A 19,915-nucleotide genomic window follows, 5' to 3' on the forward strand; every position below is an offset into this window, starting at 1 on the left:
AGGAGTTGGTTTCATTTTGAACTGTTTGAATGGACAGCTGGGGTGTCAGCCTGCTAAGAGACGTCACCAGTTCATCCTGTTCCACTTCTTTGAGAACTCTGAGAATCCAGCGAGGGAACTGGAGAAACTGATGCAGCATTTCTCCTGAGAAGTTTCTGCAAGACTTTCTCTTCACATCTCCTGAACGAACTGCTTCTGAAAAGATCCCAATGACAACTGCATGTGTCTAGTGACCCCCGTCTACATGGATCTAGACCAATTGGAATATTCCATATCGTATCCTTTTTCTCCAAGAAGGAACAAGTACTTGGCCAAAGTATTTTTTTCTGTTTTTTTGTAAAGTTGATCTCTGCAGAGAAAGCATCTTTATTTTTCCTTTAACTGGTGTGTGTGTGTGTGTTGGGTTATTTCGAAGGGCATATATTGATACTTTCATATTTCAACCTGTGTGTTAATAAGCTTTGTATCTTTATGAAATGAGTCTTGTTTTATAATAAATTAATAATTTTGTTGATTATTAAAGAAACTTTGTTGGCAGATTTTTATTCAGAAACTAAAATAGATTCCGAAGAAGGGTCACTGACCCGAAACGTTAACTCTGCTTCTCTTTCCACAGATGCTGCCAGACCTGCTGAGTGAATCCAGCATTTCTTGTTTTTGTTGTATATAATTCGCTGTATCAGTAACTGGGTAAATCATTTAAATATATGTTGTGACCTGTGGAGAAGTGGAACTAGAGAAAGACAGTGCACTCCTCCATCCTCGGTCATAACACCAACCAGTGGAGAGTTTTCCCTCTGATTCCCACTAACTTCAATTTGCCTCGGGCTCCTTGATGTCCCACTCGGTCAAATGCTGCCTCGATATCAAGAGCAATCACTTTCACCTCACCTGGTCATATGGTTCAGATTCCGAGAACATCGGAGGGCAATCAAAGCCCAACAATTTACACTTGTTTTCAGCCATTTCTGATAATTGCTGTTAGGATTGTAGTTTTTTTGTCTGTTTTTTTCCCCAGAATGTCTCCTGCATGCGCAGAGCATGTGCAGAGCGATCGACGACGTCATCACTGCGTCCGCACATTTGCCAGCTTGCCAGTATGGGTCCATGTACGCCCCCGTCAACGTCGCTACGTAATGATGACCGAGTGTTGCTTCACCCCTCAATGGCTGCGATCGCAATCTCCATCCCTCCAACAGTACCCCGCACCCTCCCGCTATCTGCACCTCAGTTACCTCTTTTTGTCCCTGCTCTCTCCTGCACCCACCTGCACGCCGCTCCCAACTCTTTGCCACTTCATCCCGCCTCGCTGCAAGCAACCTGGTGGCTCCCCCCCCACCTTTGGGTTGCGAGGCAGGGAGCGAACAGCGGGAGGAACAACTAGTGGACGGGTGCAGGAGAGAATGGTGAAATGGAGTGACGAGCAGTCGGGAGCAGTGCGATGTTCGGTGTGGGAGGGCGCGGGTAAGAGAAGTGGTGATTGTGGGAGGGAGTGGGGTATGGTTGTGGGTGGAGGTGGTAATCGTGGATTTAGTTTTTTTTGTGTTAAATTGTGCAGCGCCATTTTTATTACGAGCAGCTGCCTGAGACGTCGCAGACAGTGACATTTCTGTCTATGAGGCGACATTTGCACATGTGCCCATACTGCGCCACCTAGTGGTTGCGTTGTCAGCAAACACAGCCTTTTTTCATAGCCTTGGACCTTCACCTTGAGGCGACCATTCTCTGTTACCATATTCTACTCTGGAAATCCAATTGGTGAAGAATATTACTGGAGCTAATCTTTACTCAGGCTTCCATTAATTTACAGAGTTAAGCATTACATGCATACACATCCCCACTCAACCACACTACAGTTTAAATAAGTGCCTCTGTATATGTGCTCAAGTGAAATCCCAGTTAATGCCCACAACCTGCATACAATTAAACACAATTAATATACAGTTAGCACTTACTGCAGTTCCTGTATTTTACTGTCTGGGTTCCTCAGAACTGCAGACAGTAGTTTCACTCCTGAATCTCCTAGTTTATTATCGCTCAGGTTCAGATCAATCAGTGACCGGTTTGTACTGAGAGTGAAGGCGAAGTCCTCGATACAAGAAGCTGTGAGTTCGTTATTATAAAGCCTGGGATCAGAGAGAGAGAGAAATAACTGGAATCAGAGTAAATACCAGTGTTAATTAAGAACACTATTGCTGATACTAATAATAATGTTTATTGATAACACTATTATTGATACTAATAATAACATGCAGTGTTAGACATCCAGTTATTATAGACACAATCTCTCACAGTCTGGTACTTACTCCAGTGTCTGTATTTTACAGTCCGGGTTCCTCAAAGCCTCAGACAGTAATTTCACTCCTGAATCTCCCAGTTTATTATCACTCAGGTCCAGAAACGTCAGTGATCGGTTTATACTGAGAGCGGAGGCGAGATCCCCAGCACATGAATCCGAGATATTGTTTTTGCCCAGCCTGGGATCAAAGATGGAGAAGTAACAGGAATCAGAGTAAATCCACATTGTTTCTTGGTAACACCATGACTGATATTAATAACGTGCAGTGCTTAGCAATAACACTATTACTGATATTAATAATAATACAGTGTTTATTAATAACACCATTACTGATATTAATAGTAATGTACAGTGTCAGATACCCAGTTATTATAAACACAATCACACACAGTCTGGTACTTACCACAGTTTCTGTATTTTACAGTCTGGGTTCCTCAAAGCCACAGACAGTAGTTTCACTCCTGAATCTCCCAGATTATTGGAATCCAGTCTAAACACAAACAGACAGAGAGTGAGAAACAAACTGAATCAAACCCTGGACCTGATACAATTCACTTTCTGTTTAATGTTACAAGAAACACTGAAAAAGACTTGAGGCAATTAACAACCAGATTTTCCTGTCACTGACAATGAATCTCACACTGTAGAAGTCCTCATATATCCAGGAGCTGTCAATAAAAATCAAAGAGGGAAGTAACAGTGTAGAAATGAGCAGAACGGCATGGCACTATGCTTGATGGGAAATGTAGCCAAGTTAGGAATAGTAGCTTTGCTGAGCTTTGATAGTATGATTTAAGTTTGTAGAAACCGCAATGAAATAGTTAAAAGTAAATGCTGATGATGTGAAGTTGTAGATTAGCCTACGCCAGTAGTTATAAGGACATCTGTTCCTTTATGGCATGATTGTGTAACTCTGTAGAAACAGTGATAACAGGACGCAGCTTGTAGCTAATATACAAGTTGAAAGTATAGCCACATATTCTTACAAAATGGGGTATTTACCCAAGGCATTGTGGGACAAGTTAGTTAGCTGGCAGTTTTGAGCCTGGTACTGCTCAGCACCGACGATCCGCCTGACAATGAGGGCCCCTCTTATCAGTGTAACTGCGGACTGTATGAAACACTCACGAATACAACTTGATAAAGATTACAGGATCACAGGACTCATGACAATTGTGGGAATCGAAACCAGAATGTTGTTTCTAACTCTTCTGCCGTTGCTAATTATCTTGATTATCTGTTTTCTTTTATCTTGCTGATGCAAAACAATATTATGTTAGTAACAAGTATGTATTGAGAATAGAGGGTATTGTTAACCTCAGTAACAGATGTACTGCATTGTTATCACTTGGTTGAAAGTTAAATTGTACCGCACTGATTGGTTAAACAAGGGGGTGTAGCACGAATCTTAATGTATAAACAGTAGTATCTGTATCACGAACAACACTTACTCTGGTGGACCCGACAGACTCTGTTGGAGTCAGTGCCGCTGTATCAGAGTAAGTCCGCCGGCTAATGCGCAAATAAAGATAAATTGATTTTACCTACACATCCGACTCGGTATATTTATTGAACCAGACTGAAGGCAAAAAGAACTCAGATTAACAACAGGACAGAAGGTAAGTGATAGGTTGGTGAGTATTAGTGTGTTTTTGTCTCTCTAAGTGACAGCATTTGAATAAAGTATTACTTGGGGAAATAAATCTATTACTTCAGTAAATTAATGAGATAAATCAATCAATTAATACATTTATTATTGTTTTAAAAGACCTAATTACATTTATTCATGTTATCAATAAGCAAATTAATTATAAAAGATTAGAGATGACAGGGCAGGCTACGTGTTGGGGCTGTAGGATGTGGGAGTTTGTGGATAGTGAGACTGTCCTGCATTCCCACACCAGCAGGAAATGTCTCCATCTTCAGTCCTTCCAGCTCAGAGTCAATGGGCTGGAATGTGAGTTAGAGACATTCCCAAACATAAGGGAGGGGGAGGAATTTCTTCACAGTTTTATCCAGAACACACTCACAGCTCAGAGAAAATCACAGGTTCAAGAACAGCATTGTTAGGGAGCAGCGTGGTGAGGACTTATGAGAGGTTGAGAAGGAGGGCCCTCAAACACAGGTCATGTCAAAAAGGTACAATGTACATGTTACCTGTGAGGACAAGGAAGAAGACTGTGGGGAGGACAGTCACAATATAGACCAAGGTACTGTTGCTCCGAAGACTGTCCAAGGGGGAAAGAGCAGAATAGAATGTGGTAGTGATAAGGGTTTCTATAATTAGAGGGATGGATAGCGTCCTCTGCAGCCATGAATGAGAATCCTGTCGGACGCGTTGTCTACAAGGTGCCAGGGTAAGGGATATCTTATGGTGACAGGAGAGCAATTTGGAAGGGGAGGGAATAATCCAGTAGTTGTGGTCGATGTCGGAACAAACGACATATGTAGCAACCGGGAGGAGATCCTGCTGAGGGAATATCAGGTGTTAGGAGCTAAATTAAAAAGCAGGATCTCAAGGGCAATAATCACTGGATTATTTCCCAAGCCACATGCAAATTGGCAAAGAAACAGTCAGATCAGGAGAATTAAAGTGTGGCTAAAGAACTGGTGTGGGAAAGAGGGGTTCCTTTAAATGAAACATTGGCACTGGAACTGTCACAGGAAGGAGTTATACTGAGTTTACAGACTCCACCTGAACCGGGATGGGACCTGTGTCCTAGTGGAAAGGGTAAATAGGTAAAGGCTTTAAACTAATAAGACAGGGCAGGGTGGGGGATGGGCGGGGGGGGGGGAGATGGGGAGGGATTAAGAGAAAATGAAATCAGCCTGAATAGAAATAATACAGGAAAAAAAAAATAAGTGAGGGCTTCGATGGAAAGGAGGTAAATTGAATTATGAAGCGTGATTGCAAAAAGATGGTTTAAAAAAAAGTAAGAGGAACTGCTATTACAAATGATTTAAACTTTTCATCCAGCAATACACACAGTGTCTGTAATAAAACAGGGGAACTGGTGGCAATACTACATTGTGAGGATCCATATTAGGGATTACTGAGACATTGCTGTGGAAAAATCTGGACTGAGCATTAAACATTGCAGGATATAAACTACTTAGAAAAGATAGAGAGGAAATTGGGGAGGTGGAGTAGCTGTACTTAATACTGAAAACAATGGCAGTAGCAAAAAGTGACATGGACATCAGCAAGACAGAAAGCTAGTCTAATGATAGCCATGAAACCATCGTCGATTGTTGCAAAAACCCATCTGGTTCACGAATGTCCTTGAGGGAAGGAAATCTGTTGTCCTTACCTGGTCTGGCCTACATGTGACTCCAGACCCACAGCAATGTGGTTGACTCTTAAATGCACTGAAATGGCCTAGCAAGCCACTCAGTTGTATCTGACTGCTACGAAGTCAATAAAAATGAAACCAGACGGACCACCCTGCATCGATGTAGGCAGCAGAAACGACGACAAACCCAGCCCTGTCGACCCTGAAAAGTCCTCCTTTACTAACATCTGGGAGCTTGTGCCAAAGTTGGGAGAGCTGTCCCACAGACTAGTCAAGCAACAGCCTGACATAGTCATACTCATGGAATCATACTTTGCAGGCAATGTCCCAGACACTGCCATCACCATCCCCTGTCCCACCGGCAGGACAGACCCAGCAGAGGTGGCGGCACAGTGGTACACAGTCGGGAGTTGCCGTGGGAATCCTCATCATTGACTCTGGACCCCATGCAGTCTCATGGCGTGAGGTCAAACATGGGCAAGGTAACCTCCTACTGATTACCACCTACCGCCCTCCCTCAGCTGATGAGTCAGTACTCCCCCATGTTGAACAGCACTTGGAGGAAGCACTTAGGGTGGCAATGGCACAAACTGTACTCTTGGTGGGGGACTTAAATGAGCTCCCACATGGGAGATCACAGCGGCTCTGATGTGCGTGGCCCGCATTTTCCACCCACTGCCAGGAGTAGCGGCTAGTCTTAAAATCCAGCTCAATAAGTTGAGGGCGGAAGTGAAGAGCAAAGAGCATTAGACTGGAAAAGAGAGAATCTGAAAATGGACTGGCAGTTAATGTAAAAGGGAACCCAAAAATCTTCTAACGGCATGTAAATAGTAAGAAACACAGAAAAAGTACAGCACAGAAAGAGGCCATTCGGCCCATCGTGTGTGTGCTGGCCAAACGAGCTATCCACCCAAACTAATCCCACCTTCCAGCCCCTGCTCCATAGCCCCACAGGTTACAGCACCCTCGGTACATGTCCAGGTACCATTTCAAAGAATTGAGAGTTTCTGCCTCCACCACCATTCCTGACAGTGAATTCCAGATACCCACCACCCTCTGGATGAAAAAGTTTCCCCGCATATTCCCTCTAATCCTTCTACCAATCACCTTAAGGGCTTATGGGGATAGTAAGAAGTGGGGTGAGGCCTGTTAGCGTCAAAGAGGCTGATATATGCTTCGAGGTGCAGGGCAAGGCGAGAACATGAAATGAGTGTTTTGTATCGGTGTTTAACAAGGAAGTGGAATCTGACAAAATACCGGTCGAAGTGGAGATGGTAGGGGTAATGGATGGGGTGAAAATAGGCAGGATGTACTGGAAAGGCCAGCTCTGTTTAGAGTGTATATGTCACCTGGTCTGGATGTCTTGCATCCAGGTTGCTTCAGGAAGTGGGGGTGGAGATATGGAAGGGCTTGTCATAAACTTCCAATCTTCCCTAGATGCGGGGGAGGTGCTAGAGGATTGGAGAGTGGCAGATGTGACACCCTTGTTCAAGAAAGTTTGTAAGAATATGCATAGTAGTTTAGTTTAGTTTAGAGATACAGCACTGAAACAGGCCCTTCGGCCCACCGAGTCTGTGCCGACCATCAACCACCCATTTATACTAATCCTGCACTAATTCCATATTCCTACCACATCCCCACCTGTCCCTATATTTCCCGACCACCTACCTATACTAGGGGCAATTGCTAATGGCCAATTAACCTATCAACCTGCAAGTCTTTGGCATGTGGGAGGAAACCGGAGCACCCGGAGGAAACCCACGCAGACACAGGGAGAACTTGCAAACTCCACACAGGCAGTACCCAGGATTGAACCCGGGTCACTGGACCAGTAATTACAGACCAGTCGGTTTAACTGTGTTGGGTAAGATTTTGGAACCAATGATTAGGGAAAAATTAACAGATATTTGGAGAGGTTTGAGTTAATTAAGGAGAGTCAGTACAGATTTGTAAAAGGCAGATCATGTTTGACTAATCTAACTGAATGTTTTTAATGATGTAAGAGAAGGTGGACATTCTCTATTTGGATTTTAAAATAGCTTTTGACAAAGTACCACATAAAAGGCTGGTTAAAAAAAACAAAGTGACTCCTGACAATGCAGCGGCCGCTGATGTCAGAGTGTGCCAAATTGCGCACATGTGCAGCTACATCTTGCCAGGACTAAGTGGCGCATGCGCAGGATGATGTCACCGTGCAGCACTGATGTCATCGCGTATCTGTGCCTGGTCCATCATCAGCCATGCGCGATAAAGCGTCATCAGGTATCCAGCCCCCCACTCGGCTGAGTAGTAGACTTTGAGGCTGGAGTTCTCCCCCCTCAGCCACTCGCTCCAGACCTCGCTGCTCCCCACCCCCACAACCGGATTTTCCTGGCCGATTGTTACTCGCTTCGCGCCACCCCACTCTCCGGCTACTTGCTCGCCACATCCCCCGGCGCCCCTCCCCCACCCCCAACTCCAGCCACTAACTCTAGACAATACCGCTTCCCTCCTCTCGGCTACTTGCTCCTACTGATCAAACGTGGCAGCCAGCGGCCGAGAGGAGGGAAGCGGCGTGGTCTAGAGTTAGCGGCTGGAGGGCGGGGAAATGCAGGGAGCGAGCAGCCAGAGCGGGGTGCCGAGGAGCAGGAAACCATCGGCCAGGGGAGTGGGGGGGGGGGTGGCGGGTGCGGGGAGCAGCGAGGTCTGGAGGAAAAAGCTGATGGGGGGGGGGTGGGGGGGCGGGGAAAGCAGCCGGTGGGGAGGAGGGGAGAAAGCGAGTTGCCGAGGGGTGAGAGTGTGGCCAGTGGGGTGGGAGCCAGTAGCTGTGTTCAGATGAAATCAGTCCTGGTCAGCCATGTAAACGAATCACAATAACAAATTGGCAGCACATATTACACTCTGCCCGATTTTCTTTTCCATCGATCGGGGAGCCAATTCACTATCTTTCAATGGAAATTCAATCATGAAATTCCTTTTGTATTTAATGCGATTACTGGAATATGAAATGGATCTGAGGATTACAGTTAGTATCCTGTAACTACATAGCATATTACTGGGCTATCATCCAACTTAATGTAAGGTTAGTTTGCTCGAATGATCTCGTCATAGCGTTTCCTGTGATAAATTGAGCAGGGCCGTCTTTAATCCTGGCAGCTGCCTGAACTTCGCAGACACTGACATTCCAGTTGAAGAGGCTGCAATTGCGCATCTCCATAGACAGACAGAGACAGGAGCAGAGCTCGAGGAGTGGAGGTTCAAAAAGCGCACCAAATCAGAGTCTGAGACAGAGAGACACAGAGAGAGGAGCACAGCCCAAGGAGTGGAGGTTCAAAAAGCCCGCCAAATCAGAGTCGGAGACAGAGGGAGAGACAGAGAGGAGCACAGTCCGAGGAGCAGAGGTTCAAAAATCGCGCCAAATCAGTGTCGGAGACAGAGAGAGACAGAGAGGAGCACAGCCCGAGGAGCAGAGGTTCAAAAAGCGTGCCAAATCAGAGTCAGAGACAGAGAGAGAAAGAGGAGCACAGTCCGAGGAGCGGAGGTTCAAAAAGCGTGCCAAATCAGAGTCGGAGACAGAGAGAGGAGCACAGCCCGAGGAGCAGAGGTTCAAAAAGCGTGCCAAATCAGAGTCGGTGACATAGGGAGGGACAGAGAGGAACACAGTCCGAGGAGCAGGAGCAGAGCCGGGAAAAAAAAATCGAAAAGTGACATCAGAGTGACGTCAAATTCAACAGTGAGAGCAGGGAAACAGAGAGCTGCTGGGGTCAGTACTCAGGTAAATCAAATATAGAGTAAGATTTGATCAATTTATTAGTGTATAAACTAAAAACTAAAGCGGATTATAAAACTAAAGACCAGTCAGCAATTTAAAAAAAATTAAAATCGAATTCAATAAAATCGAGATGCAGGGCCAAGCGATGTGTTGTATCTGTATGATGTGGGAGCTGGTGGACCCCATTGTGGTTCCTAGTGACCACATCTGCAGCAAGTGTTGGCTGCTCGAGGAACTCCGGCTCAGAGTTGATGAGCTGGAGTCTGAGCTTCAGACACTGCGACACATCAAGGAGGAGCAGAGTTACCTTGACACTATGTTTCAGGTGACAGTCACACCCCTTAGATTAACTACCTTGAATTCGGCCAGTGGTCAGAGACAGGTTGGTGTGACTATGAATGAGGCAGGTAGAGGGATCCAGGAGATAGTGTTTTAGGAGACTCAGCCATTGTCCTTGTCCAACAGGTTTGAGTTTCTTGCTCCCTCTGTGGACGAGATCAGGGATTGTCGGGAGGATGAGCAAACTGACCACAGCACGGTACAGGGAGCCATTCAAGAGGGGGGAGAAAAGAGAAATGTAATTGTAATCAGGGATTGTATAGTTAGGGGCATGGACACTATTCTTTGTGGCCATGATCGAGAGTCCCGAAGGCTCTGTTACCCACCTGGTGCTAGGGTTCAGGTTATCTCATCCGGGCTGCAGAGGAACTTGGACAGGGAGGGGAAAGATCCAGTTGTCGTGGTCCACGTAGGTACCAATGATATAGGTAGAAAGTGGATAGAGGTTCTGCTGAGGGAATATGAGCAGCTAGGGGCTAAATTAAAAAGCAGAACCAAAAAGGTAACAAGCTCTGGATTACTACCTGAGCCCTGAGCTAATTGGCACAAGGTCAATAAGATTAAAGAGGTAAATTAGTGGCTCAAAGATTGGTCTGGGAGAAATAGGTTCAAATTCATGGGACATTAGCACCAGTACTGGGGAAGGAGGGAGCTGCTCCGACGGAACGGGCTCCACCCGAATCATGCTGGGACCAGAGTCCTGGCGAATCGCATAACTATGGCTGTAGATAGGACTGTAAACTAAATAGTGGGGAGGGGGGGGTTCAGTTGCATGGAAGATTAGGAAGTCAAAGTTAAAGGAGAAGGTAGGAGTGCAGGTTAGTGATGAGGCGGATTGTTACCAGAAAATAAAAGGAAGGGACAGAACGTGTGAATGTCAAATTGCAACAAGGAATCGTACAAGAGTAGGGAAATTTGATAAATAGAACAAACTTCAAGGCTTCGTATCTGAATGCACGAAGCATTCGTAATAAAATAAATGAGTTAACAGTGCAAATGGAAATGAATAGGTATGATTTAGTGGCGATTATTGAGACATGGTTGCAGGGAAACCAGGTTTGGGAATTGAGTATCCAAGGGTACTCAGTATTTCGGAAGGATCGGCAGGAAGGAAAAGGAGGTGATGTAGCTTTGTTAGTAAAGGACGAGATCACTGCTGTAGTGAGAAATGATATAGGCACTGTAGATCAAGGTGTGTAGAATCTGTCTGGGTAGAAATAAGAAATAGCAAGGGAAAGAAGTCCCTGGTTGGAGTAGTCCCCAAACAGTAGTTCCGCAGCGGGGCACAGTATAAACCAGGAAATACTGGGGGCTTGTAAGAAAGGTACGGCAATAATCATGGGTGATTATAAAATGCATATAGACTGGATTAATCAAATTGGCAAGGGTAGCCTCGGAGGAGAGTTCATTGAATGTATTTGAGATTGTTTTTTGGAGCAATATATTGTGGAACCAACCAAGGAGCAGGCTATTCGAGATCTGGTGTTGTGTAATGAGGTGGGATTAATTAATGATCTCATAATTAAGGATCCTCTAGGGAAGAGTGATCATAGCATGCTAGAATTTCAAATTCAGTTTGAGGGTGAGAAACTGGAGTCCCACTAGCGTTCTGGAATTAAACAAAGGTAATTACATTTGGATAAAAGCAAAATACTGCGGATGTTGGAAATCTGAAATAAAAACAAGAAATGCTGGAACCACTCAGCAGGTCTGGCAGCATCTGTGAAAAGAGAAGCAGAGTTAACGTTTCGGGTCAGTGACCCTTCTTCGGTAATTACATTTGGTCCTAGTGGACTGGGCAGGAAGACTAAAAGGTAGGGCAATTGATGAGCAGTGACAGATGTTTAAGGAGATATTCAATTCCTCCCAACTAAAATATATTCCAGAGAGGAAGAAAGGTTCTAAGAGGGGGGAAAACATCCAATGCTAAGCAAGGACGTTAAGGATAACATAAAGACAAAAACTAAGGCATACCATATTGTAAAGGCCAGTGGCAGGCTGGAAGATTGGAAAACTTTTAAAGATCAACAAAGGGTTACTAAAAAAGTAAAAAGAGCAAAGGTAAATTAAGAAAGAAAACTAGCGCAAAATATAAAACCCGATAGCAAAAGCTTCTATAAGTATATAAAAGGCAAGAGAGTAGCTAAAGTGAATGTTGGTCCCTTGGAGGATGAGACAGGGGAGTTAATAGAGGGGAACACAGAAATGGCGGAGACACTAAATAAGTATTTTGCCTCAGTTTTCACGGTGGACGACACTAGTACCATCCCAATAGTAACAGGTAATGCAGAGGTTATAGAATGGGAGGAACTTAGAACAAACATCACTAGGGAAAAAGTACTGAGCAAACTACTGGGATTGAAGGCAGACAAATCCCCAGGGCCTGATGGCCTACATCCTAGGATCTTAAAGGAAGTGGCAGTGGAGATAGTGGATCCATTGGTATAATATTCCAAAATTCACTGGAATCGTGAAAGGTTCCAGTGGATTGGAAAAAAGCTAATGTAACGCCTTTATTCAAAAAGAAAGGGAGGCAGAAAGTAGGAACCTATAGACCAGTTAGTTTAACATCTGTTGTTGGGAAATTGTTAGAATCCATTATTAAGGAAGTAATAACAGGACATTTAGAAAGTCAAAACGCAATCCATCAGCATGGTTTTATGAAGGGTAAATCGTGTTTCACTAATTTGCTAGAGTTCTTTGAAGCTGTAACAAGCAAAGTGGATAATGGGGATCCTGTAGACGTAGTTTATCTGGACTTCCAGAAGGCATTTGATAAGGTGCCGCACAAAAGGTTAATACACAAGGTAAGATCAGATGGGGTTCGGGGCAATTTATTAGCTTGGATAGAAGATTGGCTAACCAACAGAAAACAGAGAGTCGGGATAAATGGGTCTTTTTCTGGTTGGCAAGATGTAACTAGTGGGGTGCCACAGGGGTTTGGTCTTCGGGCTCCAACTATTTACAATCTATATTAATGACTTGGATGCAGGGATAGAAGGTACTATAGCCAAATTTGCAGATGACACTAAAATAGGTGGAATAGTAAGTTGCAATAAAGAAATTTACAAATGGATATGGGTAGGTTAGGTGAATGGGCCAAAATTTGGCAGATGGAGTTTAATGTGGATAAGTGTGAGGTTATCCATTTTGGTTGGAAGTATAGAAAGGCAAATTATCTAAATGGAGAGAAACTTCAGAGTGCTTCGGTGCAGAGGGATCTGGGTGTCCTCGTGCATGAATTGCAGAAAATGCAGGTAAAGCAGATAATAAGGAAGGCAAATGGAATTTTGGCATTTATTGCGAAAGGAATAGAGTATAAAAGTAGAGAAGTGTTGCTGCAATTGTACAAGGCATGAGTGAGACCGCACCTGGAGTATTGCGTACAGTTTTGGTTCCCTTACTTGAGGAGGGATGTAGTTGCTTTGGAGGCAGTTCAGAGGAGGTTCACTAGATTGATTCCAGAGATGAGGGGTTTGTCTTATGAAGAGATTGAGCAGTTTAGGCCTTTACTCTCTAGAGTTTAGAAGAATGAAAGGAGATCTAATTGAGGTATATATGATGATTAAGGGGATTGACAAAGTAGACAAAGTTTCCTCTTGTGGGGCAATCTAGAATGAGAGGTCATAGTTTTAGGATAAGGGGTAGCAGATTTAAAACAGAGATGAGGAGAAATTACTTCTCTCACAGGGTCGTGAATCTGTGGAATTCACTGCCCCAGAGTGTGATGGATGCTGGGACATTTGAGTAAATTTGAGGAGATAGATTTTTAATTAGTAATGGGTTGAAGGGTTATGGAGAATGGGCAGGAAAGTGGAGTTGAGGCCGAGATGAGATCAGCTATGATCGTATTAAATGGCGGAGCAGTCTCGAGGGGCTGAATTGCCTACTCCTGCTCCTAGTTCTTATCTGCAAGCACTGCGCCACCTAGTGGTTGCATTGTCAGCAAACGCAGACCAAAAAAAATGATGCGATTGGAATAGAAATGTCAGTGTCAGCTTGGACAAAAAAACTGGCTTCAGGATGGAAAACTGCGAGTGGTGGTAAATGGTTGTTTATCAGACTACTGGATGATAGACATTGATATTCCCCAAGGGTCAGTGCTGGTGCACTGATTTTATTCGTGACATATACAAATGACTTGGATGTTGGAACTGAGTAAAATTTCAAAATTTACTCATGATACCAAACCCGGAGACGTAGCAGACACTGAGGATGTCACCAATCGACTGTAACAGGGCAGAGAAAGACTAGTAATATAGGCAGACATGTGGCAGATGGAATTTAGTACAGTGAAGTGTGAGGTGATGCATTGTGGCAGAATGGGGAGGGAGAGGCAATATAGACTTAATGTCATAGTTCTAAAGAGTGTGGAGGGACAATGTCTTCCCTAATCAGTACTGTCACCACACTTCCCTTTTATCCTTCCCTATCTTTACATCAGTTCTGATGAAAGGTCACAGACCTGAAACGTTAACTCTGCTTCTCTCTCCACAGATGCTGCCAGACCTGCTGAGTATTTACTGCACTTTGTTTTTATTTCATATTCCCACATGCTGTTTGTACTTGTAGCTTAACAAACTTATTCACCACACTTTGTGCTTATACACACATGCCGAAATATGTCTTTGTATTACTTGTAATTCTTCTTAATCTCTCTATCTCTGTAATCTCCTCCAGCGGTACAGTGGCGCAGTGGTTAGCACCACAGCCTCACAGCTCCAGTGACCCGGGTTTAGTTCTGGGTCCTGCCTGTGTGGAGTTTGCAAGTTCTCTCGGTGATCCCGTGGGTTTCTGCATGGATTTGTAAACAGCAAATCGTATTTGATGAAAGTAATTGAATTTTTTTAATGAAGTAACAGGGTAGCAGTTGGCAGGAAAAAAGACAGAAGCGCAAGAGGAGAGCCAACTGTGTAACAACCCTGACAAAACAAATTTTTCTGCAGCACCTGTGGAAGAGTCTGTCACTCTAGAATTGGGCTTTATAGCCACTCCAGGCACTGCTCCACAAACCACTGACCACCTTCAGGCGCTTACCCATTGTCTCTCGAGACAAGGAGGCCAAAGAAAAAGAAGAAAACAGGACTGAGGAAGGAATCAGGAGGCAAAAGGGAGGGAGGAATTTAAAACAATCATTCTCACTAGAGAAAAAGTAATGGGAATACTCATGGGGCGAAAGGCTGACAAGTCTCCTGGTCCTGATGGCCTGAATCAGAGGGTCTTAAAGGAAGTGGCTGCAGAGATAGTGGATGCATTGGTTTTAATCTTCCAGAATTCACTAAATTCTGGAAATGCCCCAGTTGATTGGAAAAACCACTAGTATAATAAGTCTGTTCAAGAAAGGAGAGAGACAGAAAGCAGGAAACTACAGGTCAGTTAGCCTAACATCTATCGTTGGGAAAATGCTAGAATCCATTATTTAAAGAGGTAGTAGCAGGACATCTGGAAAAATCTCAATACAATCAGGCAGAGTCAACATGGTTTTGTGAAAGGGAAATCGTGTTTGACAAATTTATTAGAGTTCTTTGAGGATGTAACAAGCAGTGTGGATAAAGGGGAACCAGTAAATGTAGTGTATGTGGATTTCCAAAAGGTATTCAATAAGGTGCCACATAAAAGGTTACTGCATAAGATAACAGCTCCTGGTATTGGGGGTGATATATTAGCATGGATAGAGGACTGGTTAACTGATAGGATACAGAGAGCCGGGATAAATGGGTCATTTTCAGGATGGCAAACTGTAACTAGTGGAGTACCACAGGGATTAGTGCTGAGGCCTCAACTATTTACAATCTATATTAATGACTTTGATGAAGAGTCTGAATGTATTGTAGCCAAATTTGCGAACACTATGAAGATAGGTATGAAAGCAAGTTGTGAGGAGTCTGCAAAGGGATATCGATAAGTTAAGTAGGTGGGCAAAAACTTGGCAGATGGAGTAGAATGTGGAAAAATGTGAGGTTGTCCACTTTAGCAGGAATACAATTATTTACATGGAGAGAGACTGCAGAATGCTGTGGTCCAGAGGGACCTGGGTGACCTTGTACATGACTCACAAACAGTCAGCATGCAGGAACACCAAGTAATTAGGAAGGCAAATGAATGTTGGCCTTCATTGCAAGCCGGATGGAGTATAAAAATAGGCAAGTCTTGCGACAACCGTACAGGGCATTGTTGAGTCCGCATCTGCAGTACTGTGTACAGTTTTGGTTGCCTTCTTTAAGGAGGGACACACTTGCATTGGAAGTAGTTCAAAGAAGGTCACGAGGCTGATTCCTGGAATGAGGGGTTTGTCTGATGAGGAAAGGTTGAGCAGGTTGGGTGTATACTCATTGGAGTTTAGAAGATTGAGATGTGATCTTATTGAAAAGTATAGGGCGGCACAGTGGCGCAGTGGTTAGCACTGCAGCCTCACAGCTGCAGGGGCCCGGGTTCGATTCTGGGTACTGCCTGTGTGGAGTTTGCAAGTTCTCCCTGTGTCTGCGTGGGTTTTCTCCGGGTGCTCCGGTTTCCTCCCACAAGCCAAAAGACTTGCAGGTTGGTAGGTAAATTGGCCATTGTAAATTGTCACTAGTATCGGTAGGTGGTAGGGAAATATAGGGACAGGTGGGGATGTTTGGTAGGAATATGGGATTAGTGTAGGATTAGTATAAATGGGTGGTTGATGGTCGGCACAGACTCGGTGGGCCGAAGGGCCTGTTTCAGTGCTGTATCTCTAATCTAATCTAATCTAATCTATAATATTCTGAGGGGGCTCAACAGGGTAGATGCTGAGAGGATGTTTCCCCTCATGGGGAATCTAGAACTAGGGGGGAGCACAGTTTCAAACTAAGGGGCCTCCCATTTAAGACGGAGATGAGGAGGAACTTCTTCTCTGAGGGTTGTTCGTGTTTGGAATTCTCTTCCCCCAGAGAGCAGTGGAGGCTGGATCATTGAATATATTCAAGGTTGAGTTAGACAGATTTTTGATTGACAAGGGAGTCAAGGTTTATTGGGGGGAGGCAGGAAAGCGGAGTTAAGGCCACAACTAGATCAGTCATGATCTTATTGAATAACGGAACAGACTCGAGGGGCTGAATGGCCTACTCCTGCTCCTATTTCTTATGTTCTTCTGCGGATGATACCAATCGCCTGCATCAGGACATTGATAGGCTATCAGAATGGGCAGACAAATAGCAGATGGAATGTCATACAGAGAAGTGTGAGGTGATGCATTTGACAGAAGGGATAGGGAGAGGCAATATAGACTTAATGGCACAGTTCTAGAGTGTGCAGGAACAGAGGGATCTGGGGGTTCATGTGCATGGGTCTTTGATCATGGCAGGACATTTTGGGAGAGTAGTTAACAAAGTTTATGGGATCTTGGGCTTCATAAATAGAAGTATTGAGTACAAAAGCGGGGAAGTTATGTAGAATCTTTATAAAGCTCTTTAGGCCACAATTGGAATATTACATCCAGTTTTGGTCACCACACATTAGGAAGGATGTGAGGGTCACTGAGAGGGTGCAGTGGAGGTTTAGCAGAACAGTTCCAGGGATGGGGGATTTTAGCGACAAGGTTAGATTGGAAAATCCGGGGTTGTTCTCCTCACACATGAATTAGGAGCAGGAGAAGGCCACTCAGACCCTCGAGTCTGTTTCACCATTCAATAGGATCATGGCTGATCTCCAGTAACCTTTCACCCCTTGCGTATCAAGAATCTATCTACTTCCGCCTTAAAAATATTCAAAGACTCACGTCCCTCGGAGAAAAAAAATTCTCCTAATCTCTGTCTTAAATGGGTGACTCCTTATTTTTAAACAGTGACCCCTGATTCTAGATTCTCCCACAGGAGGAAACATCCTTTCCACATCCACCTTGTCAAGACCCATCAGAATCTTATATGTTTCAATCAAGTCGCCTCTTACTCTTCTAAACTTCCAGCAGATACAAGTCTAGCCTGTCCAACCTTTCCTCATGGGACAACCCACCCATTCCAGGTATTACTCTAGTAAACCTCTGAACTGCTTCCAATGCATTTACATCCTTCCTTAAAGAAGGAGACCAATCCTGTACACATTACTCCAGATGTGGTCTCAAAAAAGCCCTGTGTACCTGAAGCATTACCTTTTGTATTCAATTCCCCTCACAATAAAGGATAACATTCTATTAGCTTTCCTAATTACTTGCTGTACCTGTATACTAACCTTTTGTGATTCATGCACTCGGACACCCAGATCCCTCTGCATCTCCGAGCTCTGCAATCTCTCACCATTTAGATAATATGCTTCTTTTACTCTTCCAGCCAAAATGGACAATTTCAGAATCACAGAATTGTTACAGTGCAGAAGGAGGCCATTCAGCCCATCGTGTCTGCACCAGCCCTCTGAATGAGCAATTCACCTAATGCCATCCTCCTGCAAATCTTTCCTTTCAAGTATTCCCTTTTGAAAGTTCTGAGTAAATCTGCTTCACTGTCATTTCAGGCAGTGCAATCCAGATCACAGCAAATGGCTGTGTAAAAAAATTCTCCTCATCTTCCCCCTGATTCTGTTGCTAATTATCTTAAACCTGTGTTTTCTGGTTATTGCCCCTCCCACCAGTGGAAACAGTTTCTCCCGATCTCCTCGATCAAAGCCCTTCATGTTTGTAAGACTGAAAAATAGGGAAATGTTATCAAGAGAGTTTGACCTGTAGCTCACTGGGCTAGTGTTTGCAAAGTCCAGTCCTCCAGCAGTTCTTAAAGAGCTGCAGCTTTTTACAAAAGGGGAAGTTTTCATTGTACATAATGACACAGTGGAGACATGTGGGCAGCACTATGTCCTTTGATGTTAAAGAGTTGGAGTTCGTGCAGGAAGTGCACTAAAGCAGGGTGGTTCTACTTGAGATTGTGTGTCATCCTTCAGTCAAAGCACAGTCGGCAGCTGCAGGAAGGGAGGTTGTTAATTGAGCCAAAGTAGTTCCCCAGATGTCTGGAACATGGCTGTAAATGTGGACGAGGTATGTTGGCGTCAAGAGAAGATGAAAGTAAATGTCCTTTTCATGATCACATACATTCCTTGTCTGGTCCACCAATCACTGCACAAACCTAAGCTGGGAACCGTACACCTGAAGGATTTTGGATTGTTCGATACCAGTTTTAAGGATTAATTACCTGCTAAAGGATCTGAGTTTGTTTCAGGGTATTAATTTAACAAAGGAACTGTTAAATGGACTGATCAACAGCATGATGGTAAGGGTGACTGCATTCAAAATGTCTTATTCAGCAGACTGTCCAGAAAGTTCAAGATAAGACAGTTGCAAGGTTTTGAAAATCTGTGAGAAGCTGTTGTAAGCATCAGATGTTGCAGTAACAATCTGTTTGAAACTATGATAAAGAGAGAGAGTGTGTGGAAAAGTACAAACTGTATTTTTGCCAGCAAGATAATAAAACCAGGATTTTAGCAAGTTCGAGTAGACAGTCCATGAGGAGATCACGAAAACAATCCAACAGAAAACCACACGTATGTCGATGGAGAATTAGGACTGAATTTTATCAGCAGCAAAGAAATCCTGCCGCCAGGATCGAAAGTGGGACCTGACCCCGTGGCCGGTGGGACCTGACCCCGTGGCCGGTGGGACCTGAACCCGTGGCCGGTGGGACCTGACCCCGTGGCCGGTGGGCAACAGGACCCTGGGGCAGCATTTTAACAGCGGTGGCCAATTCAGACTTTAACTCCGCTGGAGCCAGGCAGGCAGACCTCAGCGATTGGGAGGAGGGGGAAATTCCTCTTCCATCGTTGGTGCTGTAGCCAGGAGGGTGACCATTGTGAGCAGGAGGCCTCTTCATGGACCATGGAGGAACCATAAAGGAGGATTTACCTGGCACTGTCCCCATATCAGCGAGGGTGGGAGGTGACTCTTCATTGGGCACTTAATTGCTTCAATTGGCTGCCCGGTGGGTGGCAGCACCACTGAGGTTCCTGCTGATGGTAAAATATCGTGGCACCAGGAAGACGTTGGACCTCCCTCTCCCCACCGCCCCCTTGCACCACCATTTTCCCATCCCTCCTGCCTCCCAGGCCGTCTCCAAAGGGCTGGTAAAATCCAGCCCTTAATCTCGAAGTCTCCTGAAGCAGAAGAATTTCCCTTCTAAGTTTCGAGAAGTATTTCGAATGAAGCTTATGTGAATCTCTGTCTTTTAAAATTTTTTGTACTTTAATGCTAATAAAAGTAATCAGTTAAAGTCATTACCATAAAGAGTTAAAACAAAA

At 44.4% G+C, this 19,915-nt stretch overlaps 1 protein-coding gene across 1 annotated transcript in view; it reads right to left on the minus strand.

Annotated features, from left to right (window-relative positions):
- Positions 1-19,915, minus strand: part of LOC137361456 (NACHT, LRR and PYD domains-containing protein 3-like) — a 108,213-nt gene that overhangs the window by 10,469 nt on the left and 77,829 nt on the right. The window contains exons 8-10 of the mRNA XM_068026318.1: positions 2,703-2,789; positions 2,307-2,477; positions 1,956-2,126 (exon numbers count right to left, since the gene is read on the minus strand). Coding sequence (XP_067882419.1) covers positions 1,956-2,126; positions 2,307-2,477; positions 2,703-2,789 — 429 coding nt within the window. The remainder of the gene's footprint in view (positions 1-1,955; positions 2,127-2,306; positions 2,478-2,702; positions 2,790-19,915) is intronic.

Source organism: Heterodontus francisci, unplaced genomic scaffold (genome assembly GCF_036365525.1).
Source record: "Heterodontus francisci isolate sHetFra1 unplaced genomic scaffold, sHetFra1.hap1 HAP1_SCAFFOLD_106, whole genome shotgun sequence".
In the NCBI taxonomy this organism is placed as follows: Eukaryota; Metazoa; Chordata; class Chondrichthyes; order Heterodontiformes; family Heterodontidae; genus Heterodontus; species Heterodontus francisci.